This window comes from Somniosus microcephalus, chromosome 4 (genome assembly GCF_052327205.1).
Source record: "Somniosus microcephalus isolate GS21.2 chromosome 4, FLI_Smic_1.0, whole genome shotgun sequence".
NCBI classification, from domain to species: domain Eukaryota; kingdom Metazoa; phylum Chordata; class Chondrichthyes; order Squaliformes; family Somniosidae; genus Somniosus; species Somniosus microcephalus.
Genome location: NC_140990.1, coordinates 314,037,893 through 314,052,565, shown reverse-complemented (window position 1 = coordinate 314,052,565; position 14,673 = coordinate 314,037,893). Strand labels below are relative to the sequence as shown.

Here is a 14,673-nt window from a genome sequence, read left to right as displayed (position 1 = left end):
GAGCAGCAATCCTGGCCAATTTCTCCCCCCCCCCCCCACTAAGCTAGGGGCACCAACGCTCATTATAACAAGCCTCCTGTTGCCCAGACTGGGGTGGCAGGGTCTGCAAAGAACTTCTATTCAGAGGCAATCTGGGCACATTTCCCAGTGGTGATTGCGGCCAGCATCAGGGGAGATTTAGAACAGGCAGTGAATTTGAAGGTTGGTTAAAGTGCTCACCTCACCAGCGCACACATTCTTCCTTCCCTTCACGTGAAGCAGCCTCTGCACATTGTAGGTGTTGGTTTCTACGTGCTTCAGTCCAGTAGCGACACCTCCCTGCCTGTAACTGTTAAAAACAGAAAACTTGGCTTTTAATTTGCACCTAAAATCATCCCAGATCGCTATCCATACATCAGCCGTGGCTCAGTGGGTAGTACTCTCGCCTCAGAAGGTTGTGGGTTCAAGTCCCGCTCGCCCACTGCTTTACTAGTACAGCCCGTGCTATAGTCTCTCAGCCAGCGCTCTGTCCCCCTATCCCAGGGCAGCCCCTGTGCTATAGTCTCAGCCAGCGCTGTCCCCCTATCCCAGGACAGCCCCTGCGCTATAGTCTCAGCCAGCTCTCTATCCCCTTATCCAATGGTGGCCGGGTCTGTCCTGGGATAAGAACTCACTGCACAAACGTCATTAAAAATAAAAGGACTTGACTCACATGAAACCCTTCTTGAAATAACCCTTGAAGGTCTCGGACTCGTATCGCTGCACCTCCCGGTGTTGCACAGCCTTTCCTCCCAGGTGATCGTCCATCTGAATGGTGTAGATTGCAGCCGCTCCTTGCTCATCCTGAGAGGAGCCTTTCCCAATCCAGAAGTGGATGTCATAAGTGAAGAAACTCCCGGTCTTGTGAGTCTGGGGTGGGGGGAAAAGACACAATCAGCTCCAGCTGATGTGGAACTCGTTACCACAGGGAGCGGTCGAGACGAATAGTAGAGATGCATTGAAGATAAACACATGAGGGAGTCAGGAATAGACAGACATGTTAATGAAGGGTGGGAGGAGGCTCGTGTGGAGCATAAACACCGGCACGGACCAGTTGGGCCAAATGACCCGTTTGTGCTGTGGACTCAATGCAACTCACCTGGGAGAGTTTTATTCTTCTGAAACCCCCAGCTCCCGCCAACACTTCAACAAAGGGTTGGAAGAATGGCCTTGGGTCGGTACAATCAGATAAATATCCACTTCTATCCCCACCTCTCCCAAAAGGGGCTGCCTCTTGCTGGACTACAGTTTAAACAGACAACCAGCAACCCTCTGGTTTCTTGCCCAAGTGGTTGTTATTTGTGTGAACAGCGTGCACACAGCCAATGTTGGATGGCTATTTGACCGTGGGGGGGGGGGGGGGGGGGGCAGTTCCTGCAGCAGACAGACAGACACCTGCCACTTTCCAGCAGAGGGTTATTGTACGGTGCCCGGGAGCAGGAACCTTGGCCGATTGCTCTCTCTCCCTCGGCCATCACCCCTTCCCACGCATATGTACAGGCAGCGGAGTCTTAGATGAACTCGTTTACAAAGGGTGGAACGTGGGAGGCCGGCCAGGAGTGCATTGGAATAGTCGAGACTGGAGGTGACAAAGGAATGGATGAGGGTCCTGATGCAAGAATAATACTTAGACCAAGTGCCTAGTAGTTAACAAGGCTTTAATCAACTGTTTTTCAACATGAGATCTAGTTGTGTCCTTCACTAGTTCCTGTTAAAGAATGTCCTGAGCAAGCTGGGCCCATGCTCTCCCTGGATAGCGCCACCAGCAGGCCACCCAGTATCATGTCATTCATGTGGAAATGACTTATGAAAAGATTCATGTCAGGTCCGAATAGCTCCTTACGTGGTTCTGTCACATTGTCTGATAACGCTCCTGTGAAGCACCGCAGGACATTTCACTGCGTAAAAAAGCGCTTTATAAATGAAAGTTGTCGTCGAGAGAGAGGTAGGTTTTAAGAAGTGTCTTTAAAAATGGGGGGGGGGAAAGAAAGAGGTGCAGAGAGGTTTAGGGAGGGAATTCCAGAGCTTGGGGCCCAGGTAGCTGAAGGCACGGCCAACAATGGTGGAGCGAAGGAAGTGGGGAGATGCGCAAGAGGCCAGAATTGGAGAAGCACAGAGATCTCAGGGGGGTTGTGTGGCTGGAGGAGATTAGAGACAGGGAGGGGGCGAGGGCCATGGAGGGATTTGAACACAAGGATGAGAATTTTAAAATCGAGGCGTTGCTGGACCGGGAACCAGTGTAGGTCGGCGAGCACAGGGGGCGATGGAGATGGACGCAGGGATAATTTAATCGCCAGCGATGCTTCAATCTACTTACTGCGAACAGGATGTAACAATCCCCTTCATAGAAGTTGCCATAGGATCTCTGCGGCACGGGAACCATCAGCATTGTCTGGGGACAAACAAATATCCGTGCATCACAAAAACAGACCCATTTTGTTTGGCAAATCAGCAACACAGTCTCAGGCCAGTCAGTCACTTTGTTGGAATATGGTTCGGGTTACACACAAATCCAGCAAGTGAACCAGAGATAATGCTGCACTTTTATTATTTTAAGTGTGAATTTTGCACTAAAAAGTGAGGGAAGAGTCTAGTGTCAGCATCACGTGCAAGTTAGATACAGAGTAAAGCTCCCTCTACACTGTCCCATCAAACACTCCCAGGGCAGGTACAGCACGGGTTAGATACAGAGTAAAGCTCCCTCTACATTGTCCCATCAAACACTCCTAGGGCAGGTACAGCACGGGTTAGATACAGAGTAAAGCTCCCTGTACACTGTCCCATCAAACACTCCCAGGGCAGGTACAGCACGGGTTAGATACAGAGTAAAGCTCCCTCTACATTGTCCCATCAAACACTCCTAGGGCAGGTACAGCACGGGTTAGATACAGAGTAAAGCTCCCTCTACACTGTCCCATCAAACACTCCTAGGGCAGGTACAGCACGGGTTAGATACAGAGTAAAGCTCCCTCTACACTGTCCCATCAAACACTCCCAGGGCAGGTACAGCACGGGTTAGATAGAGTAAAGCTCCCACCCTGTATAATTAGGGCAGGTGGAAATCATACAGGAAACTTTGGTTTATCTGGAGGTTAACTGTCCGGAATGCTTGATCCACCGGCAAAATTCAGGAGTCGGTTCAGTAAGTTTTTTTTCTTTTCGTTGCTTTTTTTTTTCCCCCCCCAACAGTCAGGCTCTGCAACTTCTAGCTGAAGCTGTTGCTAAGCTACAGAGACGCTTGCAAAGGTATGGCCAACTGTTTAGAAGCTGTTGCTAAGCAACAGGGTTTGTTGCCAGATACAGAGCTCAACATTAACACTGGTTTGTCCGGCAGTTTTGATGGGACGGCAACAGCTCGGTCCCGTCGGTGCCGGATAGCACAAAGTTTCCTGTAGAATGGTTACAGCACAGAAGGCGGCCATTCGGCCTGTCCCAGCTATCTGCAAGAGCACTTCAGCTAGTCCCCCACCCTTTCCCCAGATCCCTACAAATGTGTTTCCTTCAGGTACTATCCAATTCCCTTTTGAAAGCAGAGATCAAGTCCACCTCCACCACCCTTCAGGCAGTGCATTCCAGATCCTAACCACTCACTGCGTAAAAAGTTTTTCCTCATGTCGCCTTTGATTCTTCTGCCAATCACCTTGAATCTGTGTCCTCTGGTTCTCGACCATTCCGCCAATGGGAACAGTTTCTCTCTCTACTCTGTCCAGACCCCTCATGATTTTGAACACCTATCAAATCTCCTCTGCTCTAAGGAGAACAACCTCAGCTTCAGTCTATCCACGTAACTGAAGTCCCTCATATCATTCTCGTAAATCTTTGACACCATTCCCAAGGCCTTCACATCCTTCCTAAAGTGCGGTGCCCAGAATTGGACACAATACTCCAGTTGAGGCTGAACCAGTGTTTTATAAAGGTTCATCATAACTTCCTTGCTTTTGTACTCTACGCCTCTATTGATGAATGTAAGAAGTCACACAACACCAGGTTATAGTCCAACAGCTTTATTTGAAATCACAAGCTTTCGGAGCGCTGCTCCTTCGTCAGGTGAAGTGGAGAAATGCATAAAGACACAGCTTATATAGTCAGAGAATCATGTCAGATGCTTACAGGTAATGTTTCCAACTGCCATTTATCACACCTGTAAACATTCGACATGATTCTCTGACTATATAAGCTGTGTCTTTATGCATTTCTCCACTTCACCTGATGAAGGAGCAGCGCTCCGAAAGCTTGTGATTTCAAATAAAGCTGTTGGACTATAACCTGGTGTTATGGGACTTCTTACATTTGTCCACCCCAGTCCAACTCTGGCATCTCCACACCATGGCTTCTATTGATGAAGCCCAGGATCCCATATGCTTTTTAAAAAAAAAAAAACTACTTTCTCAAACTGCCCTGCCACCTTCAACGATTTGTGCACATATACCCCCAGGTCTCTCTGCTCATACACCCCCTTTAGGATTGTACCCTTTAGTTTATATTTCCTCTCCTCATTCTTCCTACCAAAATGTATCACTTCGCACTTTTCGGCCTTAAAATTTCATCTGCCACATGTCCGCCCATTTCACCAGCCTGTCTATGTCTTCCTGAAGTCTTTCACTCTCCTCCTCACTGTTCACTATACTTCCAAAATTTGCAGATGACAGAAAACCTGTACACCCAAGTCCAAGTCATTAATATAGATCAAGAAAAGCAGTGGTCCTAGTACCAACCCCTGGGGAACATCACAGTATACCTTCCTCCAATCCGAAAAACAACCGTTTCCACTCAGTAGGGGGTACAGTAGTGTAGTGATAATGTTACTGGACTTGTAATCCAGAGAACATAGAAACATAGAGATAGGAACAGGAGTAGGCCATTCGGCCCTTCGAGCCTGCTCCGCCATTCAATGAGATCATGGCTGATCTTCGTCTGAGATCATAGCTGATCTTACCAGTTCAGTACCCCGTCCCCGCCTTTTCTCCGTAACCCTTAATCCCCTTAGCCTTCAGAAATATATCCAATTCTCTCTTGAAAATATTTATTGAATTAGCCTTCACAGCCCTCTGTGGCAGGGAATTCCACAGGCTCACCACTCTTTGAGTGAAGAAATTCTTCCTCATCTCTGTTTTAAATGATTTGCCCGCTATTTTTAGACTGTGGCCCCTGGTTCTGTGCTCCCCGGCCATTGGAAACATTCTCTCTGAATTCAGCCTGTCCAGGCCTGCCATAATTTTATATGTTTCGATGAGATCCCCTCTCAATCTTCTAAACTCCAGTGAGTACAAGCCCAAACTATTTAATCTCTCTTCGTAGGTCATTCCCGCCATTCCAGGTATCAGCCTGGTGAATCGCCGTTGCACTCTTTCCATGGCAAGAACATCCTTCCGCAGATGGGGGCGACCAAAACTGTACACAATACTCCAGATGCGGTCTCACCAGCACCTTGTACAGCTGTAGTAAGGTATCCCTATTCCTATACTCGAACCCCCTTGATATGAAGGCCAACATACCATTTGCCTTCTTGATCGCCTGTTGCACCTGCATGCTCTCCTTCAGTGACTGGTGCACAAGAACACCCAGGTCCCTCTGCACTTCCCCATCTCCCAATCTATTGCCATTTAGATAATAATCTACCCTCCTGTTTTTACCCCCAAAGTGGATAACCTCGCATTTATCCACATTATAGTGCATCTGCCACGTATCCGCCCATTCCCCCAACCTGTCCAAATCGCACTGTAGCCTCCTGACATCCTCATCAGAGCCCACCCCTCCTCCTAGTTTAGTGTCGTCAGCGAATTTGGAAATATTGCATCCAATTCCCTGATCCAGATCATTTATATATATTGTGAACAGCTGGGGTCCCAGGACAGATCCTTGCGGCACCCCGCTGGTCACTGCCTGCCACTCCGAAAACGAGCCGTTTATTCCAACTCTCTGTTTTCTATCCGCCAGCCAGTTCTCTATCCACGTTAATACTTTGCCCCCAATCCCATGAGCCTTAATTTTGCATGATAATCTTTTGTGTGGAACCTTATCGAAGGCTTTCTGGAAGTCAAGGTACACCACATCCACTGGCTCTCCCCCATCTATTTTACCAGTTACTTCCTCAAAAAATTCCAGCAGATTAGTCAAACACGATTTACCCTTTGTAAATCCATGTTGACTCTGTCCGATCCTTTCCCCATTTGTCAAGTGCTCCGCTATTTTATCCTTAATAATGGACTCTAGCATTTTGCCCACAACCGATGTAAGGCTTACTGGTCTATAATTCCCTGCTTTCTCTCTACCCCCCTTTTTAAATATTGGGGTAACATTAGCTACCCTCCAATCCACAGGTACTGTTCCCGAGTCAATGGAGTTCCGGAAGATGATCCTTAGAGCATCTGCTATCTCCAGGGCCACCTCCTTAAGTACCCTAGGATGTAGTTTATCAGGCCCCGGGGATTTGTCGGCCTTCAGTCCCCTCAACTTACCCAACACCATATCCCTAGAGATACTAATTTCTGTCAGCTCCTCCCTCTCATTAGTCCCTATGTTTGCCGATATTCCTGGGAGGTTATTTGTGTCCTCCTTTGTGAATACAGAACCAAAGTATGAGTTTAATTGGTCTGCCATTTCCTTATTCTCCATTATATATTCTCCCGAATCGGACTGCAAGGGACCGACTTGGGATTTTACCAGTCTTTTCCTCCTGATATACCGATAAAAGCTTTTGCAGTCTGTCTTTATGTTTGCTGCAAGTTTACTTTCGTATTCTATTTTCCCCTTCCTGATTAATCCCTTTGTCCTCTTTTGCTGTATCTTGTACTGCCCCCAATCTTCCGGTCTGGTGCTTTTTTTTGCCACAAGTACAAATCCCACCATGGGCAGTTAAAAAAAAATCTGGAAATAAACTGCTGATATTAGTAAAACTGACCATGAAGCAGTCAGATTGTCATAATAACCCAACGGCTTCACTAATGTTCTTTAGGGGAAGGAAATCTGCCGTCCTTACCCAGTCTGGGCCTATGTGACACCAGTCCCACACCAACATGGTTGGCTCTTTAACCCCTCCCCCCCACACACCCTTTTAAGTGGTCTACCCAGAGAGTGGTGAGAATGTGGAACTCACTACCACAGGGAGTGGTTGAGGCGAATAGCAGAGATGCATTTAAGGGGAAGCTCGATAAGTACAGTTCAGAGCAACCAGTAAATGCCCAGACCTTGCCAGCAACACCCACATCACAAGAATCAATCTCCCAGCATTTTTGAGCAGAGAAGGAGCTTGGTATAGCAGTACTGGCCCAGTGTCACATGATGGGATTCCACCAGTTGTTGTGCACATTCATCACGAGATAGGAAGCGAATGGAATCCTTCTACTTTACCTCGATTCGCCATATCTGAATCCCCGGCGTGGTTTGATTCAAGGTCTTGGTGACAGCAGTCGTCAGGTCTGGCATGGCTCTCAGTGTTGGTTACCTTCAACAACGAGAAAAGGAAGCAAGACATAAGCAATGGAAGCTCTGAGCAATACCATAATATATGGAGTTAGGTCGCAGATCAGCCATGATCTCACTGAATGGCGGAACAGGCTCGAGCGGCTAAATGGCCTCCTCCTGTTCCTATTATAAAGCAGACATCTTGGCTCCATACTTTAGGAAGGATGTCAAGGCCTTGGAGAGAGTGCAGAGGAGATTTATTAGAATGATTAGGGAAAATGTTTCCAATTTTGTTGGGTGGAGGTTGGGGAGTCCAAAACTAGGAGTCAGAAATATCAGATAGTCACTAATAAATCCAATAGGGAATTCAGGAGAAACTTGACCCAGTGGTGAGAATGTGGAACTTGCTACCATGGAGTGGTTGAGGCAAATAGCAGAGATACATTTAAGGGGAAGCTACATAACGACATGAGGGAGAAGGGAATAGAAGGTTATGCTGATGGGGTGAGATGACGAGGGGTGGGAGGAGGCTTGTGTGGAGCATAAAGACCGGCAGAGACCATTTGGGCCGAATGGCCTGTTCTGTGCTGTACACAGAATGTAATGGTACCAGGGATGAGGGACTTCAGTCATGTGGAAATATTAGCAAAGCTGGGATTTTTTCCAGTGGCAGGAGGGTCAGAGGACACAGATTTAAGATAATTGGCAAAAAATCCAGGGGGAGATGGGGGAAAAAAAAATTACGCAGCAAGTTATGATGATCTGGAATGCACTGCCTGAAAGGGCGGTAGAAGCAGATTCAATATTAACTTTCAAAAGGGAATTGGATAAATATTTGAAGAAATAATTAGCAGGGCTCTGGGGAAAGAGCAGGGGAGAATGGGACTAATTGGAGAACGGTTTCAAAAGAGCCAGCACAGGATCAATGGCCTCCTCCTGTGCTGTGAGATTCTATGATACTTCATTGACTACCCTTTTACCATCACTCCATTCCACCCACTAACCCCCAGAGACAATGGGCCTCTACGTTAATGCTGCAGATCAGGCCAATACCAGGAGGGGGCAATAGTGTAATGAAACTGATTTGGGACTCCACACCCCCCCTCCCCCCCAGAAATAGTTTCTCTCTCTCCACCTTCTCAAATCCTTTAATCAGCTTAAACACCTCGATTAGAATCTCCCTTAATCTTCTATACACGAGGGAATACAAGCCTAGTCTGTGCAACATGTCCTCGGAATTTAACCCCTTTAGCCCTGGTATCGTTCTGGTGAATCTGCTCTGCTCCCCCTCCAAGGCTGATATGTCCTTCCTGAGGCGCGGGGCCCAGAACTGAACACAACGCTCGAGATTCTTTTCAATACATTGGGTACTGTTGCAAGGGGTGAGCAGTGACCTCTCTACCCTGTCCAAGGCTCACTCCCTTGCTTGACCTAGCAAGAGTCAATGGATTGAAAGGCCCTTTTCCAGGCTGGATTTGCCCTGCACCAGTGCAACCAGTAGAACAGCTCAGATCCCTCGTTTACAGCAACTGGGCAAAGGCCAGGCAGGAGGAACGTGCAACCTTGAATAAATAGCTTAAAGTGCACAGCAAAAGAGGATATAAAATAGGAACAGGAGCCAATATTTTATAACCATGGTGGAGCCGTGCCTTGCAATGGCATTGCGCGGAAACTGGTCATAAAAAAGGGATTAAAATTAGTATAAAAGGAGAGCATGGGATGTCATTGGCTCCCACTGCACACGCCTAGGGAGAGAGAGAAATCTTTGATCCAGAGTCTGTCCTGAGTTAGCAGATCCCATCAAGTGGAGGCTCTAGAACTGATGGCCACAGCCCAAGGTTTGGGGAAGGGAGGGAGGGGAAGGAAAGAGAAAAAGCCAAGACTCCGCTTCTGCTTTATCCAGGTGACTCCTGCTCAATAGCGTGCCCGTGAGGCATAGGAATGGGAGGAGGCCATTCAGCCCCTCAAACCCATTCGATCAGATCAGTTGATCCGCACCTCAACTCCCATTTACCCACCTTTGCTCCACATCCCTCACCCAACAAAATAAATCGATCGCTCTCAATCGGTGAATGACCCCCAGCCTTTTTGGGGGGGGGGGGGGGGGGGGGAAGAAAAAAAAAAGTGTTCCAGATTTCCACTCCTCTGTGAAGAAGTGCTTCCTGACATCACCCCTGAATGGCCTGGCTCTAATTTTAAGGTTCTGCCCCCTTGTTCTGGACTCCCCCCACCAGAGGAAATAGTTTCTCCCTCTATCTACCCTGTTCATTTCCTGCAGACAGAATAACCATTCATGCAGGGCTAAACCAAACAAGACTGAAGGCCACTTAGAGTCCATTGGCCAAAGGGATCACGGATACAGGAGCTAATGGGAGGGGATTCAAACTAGGGGCCCACCCCCACCCCAGTTTAAGAACTTGGGGGAAAATTGGGTCACGCCCCTTTTGATGCTCTAACTTCATCAGGTAGCGCCCCCGCAGCCAAAATTGCATTGTAGCGCCCCAAGCAGGAGGCAGGGCGCTACTGGAAGCACTCCCCCCTCCCTCTTGGGCCGCGCCAGCTCAATATCGCGGCTCTACGTGCCGCAGTGCCAGCACATAGCGCCGCAGTACTGCTGGACTCCCTCCCCTGATTAAAGGGGAGGGGCCTTGCACAGCACGAACCAGGGCCCCGCTGGGCCACCAGTGAGCGGGATGCCAGCAAGAGAGCCCGGCACTATTGACTGATACCTGGGATGGCAGGAATGACGTATGAGGAGAGATTGGGTCGATTAGGCTTATACTCGCTGGAGTTTAGAAGAATGAGGGGATTTCATTGAAACTTATAAAATTCTAACAGGACTAGACAGACTAGATGCAGGAAGGATGTTCCCGATGGTCGGGGAGTCCAGAACCAGGGGTCACAGTCTAAGGATAAGGGGTAGGCCATTTAGGACTGAGATGAGGAGGAATTTCTTCACCCAGAGAGTGGTGAACCTGTGGAATTCTCTACCACACAAGGCAGTTGAGGCCAATTCATTAAACATATTCAAGAAGGAGTTAGATATATTTCTTAAGGCTAAAGGGATATGGGGAGAAGGCAGGGACAGGATACTGAATTTGGATGATCGGCCATGATCGCATTGAATGGCGGAGCAGGCTCGAGGGGCCAATGGCCTACTCCTGCTCCTACGTTTCTATGTTCCTCTCAAGAGGCGTGCCGGACTGCCCGATCGCAGCCAGCACCCCGCGGGGGGATAGCAGAGGAGAAAGTGCTGGCAGGTGGCCAGCAAAAAAAAAAAAAAAAGGCCGCCCGGCACCGGCACCTCCCCTTTAAGTATCACCACCCCCCCCCCCCCAGCCTTCCCCTGACCCTGTTGGACATAACGTCCAGCGGTACGTCAGGGGGCGCGACCCAAGTTTGCCGCCGGGGCGCTGCGTCCGGCAATGTCTGTGCCAGGGGCGCAACACCATGGGGCGCTAACTGCTACTGCTGAATTTCACAGGAGGCGGCAGTGGCGCTGCGCCCAGGCGCTACTTGCTTTGCGCCCCATTGGGCCGCTAACGGGAGGCGCAAAGCAACCGAATTTTGCCTCCTACGTAGACTCCAGCCACTGGACCACACAATCCCATGTTAGGAGATAATAAAGTACAGCTTGATGCAATTACAACATACAAGACACGCCCTCAACCTCACTTTTTATAGATGGAGCAGTCAGCTTGCGTCACTCTGCCTGAATGAAGTCCCATTCCACACACACACACACACGATGATTCAGGGTCAAACTGCGGTCGTTCCAGAGGCAGCCCAACAGCCTCCATTATCAGACATCACCAACGCACTCGAGGAATTCTTTTAACTTTGATTCAAATAAACAAACAGTTGGACTTTTAAGAGGCACAGGTAGATACAAAGAAAGAAAGATTTGCATTCTTATATAACCTTTCACCACCTCAGGACGTCCCAAAACGCTGTACAACCGATGAAGCACCTTTACAAGTGTAGTCACTGTTGTAATGTAGGAAACCCGGCAGTCACCCTTCCTAGTCCTAACCATCTTTCGAATGAGACTTTGAACCGAGGCCCCATCTGCCCTCCTGGATTACAAGTGATCCACAGCATTAGCTGGAGAAGAGCAGGGGAGTTCTCCCCAGTGTCCTGGCCAATATTTAGCCCTCAACATCCTATTAAAAACAGATGATCTGGTCATTATCTCATTACTGTTATGGGAGCTTGCTGTGTGCACAAATTGGCTGCCGCTTGCCCCCAGTATCTACCCTTGGCTGACTCACCTACATGCTGCCCCCTTAGCAACATCGTCCACAGTATGCAGACAAAACCCCGGTCTACCATTCCACCATCTCTTTCTCAACCAGAGGCGGTTTTGTTTCATACGGATGCTAGGAAGTAGAGGTCTGGTTGTAGAGTCAGGGTCCCAACCCAACCCAGGAGCAAAGCTGACCAAAGACCCCCCCAAAAAAAAAGTCAACGTCACTTCAGTCAGACTCCAACTGCAGGATTTATTTACAGCATCTTAGCATCAGTGCACAGCAGAGACTCTACAACTGGTACAAACACAAAATAAAAAAGGGACAGGCTATCAAGTCAAGCTGGAACTGATTACCAGGAAGATTCTAACTCCATCAGGCAATCTCCTCACAGAATCACTCTTTCCCCCTTTTCAAACTGGAGCAGACAGAGTTGTTGGTAATTTCCAGCATCTTTTATTTATAAAGATACAAAACCTCTCTTTTCAAAGGCAGCCCACACCCTAGAGAGAGAGAGATAGTCTTACCTTCAAACCGGCAGCCTGTCAGGAAAGAGAAATTGAGAATCCCGACTTTACAATGTGGATGAACTTCGCACTTCAAGCTTGTGTAAACTCTCCACAAATTACCTGCCCAACTAATCACACTGGCAGCAGTGTCTGACACTTGGCTTTTTAATCACCAGCATACAGTGAGTAAAAGCCACCAAACCCCCTTCAACTACTCACCCTGTCTAACTAGAGAGAGGGGTGGGGGAGAGGAACTACACCGAGGAAATCAGGTTAAATATTTGTTGGGTGGGTCTGATGGTAATTGGTAGACTGTTAGCAACTGGCTACTCAATTAATATAAATGAAATCAGTTGAGTTTCTGATTGCAGGGCTTGTGCCTGTTAAAGGAGACCAGCAGCCTTGTCCTCTCTTTTCATTCGACCAAAAAACAAGTGCACAAATTAACTAACAAAAAAAAAACCAATAACCCTTTTAAAGAGCCCTCCACCAATCAAATTAAAATTTGGTTGCCCAGATTAATTATGCACTCCAGTCCCCGCGGCGCCCACCGGTCACGAAAAAGCTCGAGCGTGCCGGCGGACACCGCGTGCTCCATCTCTAGGGCCACCTGGGCGCGAACATGGCCACGGAAGAGGGGGAGGCAATCCGGTCGGACGACCCCCTCGCTCGCCCGCTGCCAGGACCAATTGATGGCTTTCTTGGCCAGGCCCAGGAGCAGGCCCACGAGGAGGTCCTCCGACCCGCCCGCTCCCCTCCGCACGGGGTGACCGTAGATCAGGAGCGTGGGACTGAAGTGCAACCAAAAATTTGAGGAGCAGCCCCCTCAAAAAATGGAAGAGGGGCTGCAACCTCTCACACCCCGTGTAAACGTGAAAGACGGACTCCTCCAGACCGCAAAACAAACAGGCGGTCTGGGAGTCCGTAAACCTACTTAAAAATCTATTGCACGGAACTGCTCTGTGCAACACCCTCCAGGCCAAATCCCCGATAGAACAAGGGAGGACTCCCGCATAGAGAGCCCCCCATTGGGGACCTCCACCTCCGTCCGGAGGTAAAACGGGCAGCTTTGTCCCAGTGGGTGGTTTGATCGCACAAATCAACTTTTTTTTAACCTTTTGATTAACCAAATCAACTGTAAATTAATAAAACTTTAAATAAAACTTAACAAATTAAATTAAAATTGCATTGGCTGGGGTGATGATGCACTCCCAGTGGGTGGTGACAGACAGACCGTGCGTTTCCTGCACTGACCTCCCACCTTCCTCATTGAGAGAGAAAGCCGTGCATTTATATAGCGCCTTTCACAACCACTGGACGTCCCAAAGCGCTTTACAGCTAATGAAATACTTTTTGAAGTGTCTTAGGCAGTCCCTCGGAACCGAGGATGACTTGCTTCCACATTAAAACAATGAGTTTGCAGGTGACTGTCGAGTCCAATGCGGGACCTACAGTCTCTGTCACAGGTGGGGCAGACGGTGGTTGAAGGGGCGGGTGGGTGGGTGGGGTGCTTGGGTTGACGTGCGCTCCTTGCGCTGCCTGTGCTTGGCTTCCGCTTGCTCCCGGCGAAGAGACTCGAGGTGTTCGGCGCCTTCCCGGATGCTTCTCGTCCACTTTGTGCGGTCTTGGACCAGCGATTCCCAGGTGTCGGTGGGGATGTTACACTTTTTCAAGGAGGCTTTGAGGGTATCCTTGAAGCATTTCCTCTGCCCACCTGGGGCTCTCTTGCCGTGCCGGAGCTCCGAGTAGAGCACTTGTTTTGGGAGTCTCGTATCGGGCATGCGGACAATGTGACCCGTCCATCGGAGCTGATCGAGTGCGGTCAGAGCTTCGATGCTGGGGATGTTGGCCTAAGCAAGATCACTGACGTTGGTGCGCCTATCCTGTCAATGGATTTGCAGGATCTTGCGGAGGCAGCGTTGGTGGTACCTCTCCAGTGCTTTGAGGTGCCTGCTGTACATGGTCCATGTCTCTGAGGCGTACAGCAGGGCGGGTATCACTGCTGCCCTGTAGACCGTGAGCTTAGTGCCGGGTTTGAGGTCCTGGTCTTCAACAGTAGTCACTGTTGGAATGTAGGAAAGGCAGCAGCCAATTTGCGCACAGCAAGCTCCCACAAACAGCAATGTGATAAATGACCAGATCATCTGTTTTTAGTGCTGCTGATTGAGGGATAAATATTGGCCCAGGACACTGGGGAGAACTCCCCTTCTCGTCTTCGAAATAGTGGCCATGGGATCTTTTACGTCCACCTGAGAGAGCAGACGGGGCCTCGGTTTAACGTCTCATTCGAAAGACGGCACCTCCGACAGTGCAGCACTCCCTCAAGTACCGCACTGGGAGTGTTGGCCAAATTTTTGTGCTCAAGTCCCTGGAGTGGGAGAGAGAGAGAAAGTTACTTAATAAAGTCAGCTACGGTTGGCTTGTCTTCCCTTGAGTTTAGACAGTTGAGGGGTGATCTGATCGAGGTGATTAAAATGTTAAAAGGATTCGATAGG

The 14,673-nt window shown here is 49.0% G+C and overlaps 1 protein-coding gene across 1 annotated transcript in view; it reads right to left on the bottom strand.

The window, feature by feature from the left end:
• The window catches only part of LOC147120614 (villin-1-like), a 65,557-nt gene extending 53,111 nt beyond the window's left edge, over positions 1 to 12,446 (bottom strand). The window contains exons 1-5 of the mRNA XM_085986747.1: positions 12,197 to 12,446; positions 7,369 to 7,462; positions 2,336 to 2,410; positions 692 to 888; positions 220 to 328 (exon numbers count right to left, since the gene is read on the bottom strand). Coding sequence (XP_085842873.1) covers positions 220 to 328; positions 692 to 888; positions 2,336 to 2,410; positions 7,369 to 7,443 — 456 coding nt within the window. The 5' untranslated portion in view covers positions 7,444 to 7,462; positions 12,197 to 12,446. The remainder of the gene's footprint in view (positions 1 to 219; positions 329 to 691; positions 889 to 2,335; positions 2,411 to 7,368; positions 7,463 to 12,196) is intronic.
• Between the last annotated feature and the right edge of the window lie 2,227 nt (positions 12,447 to 14,673).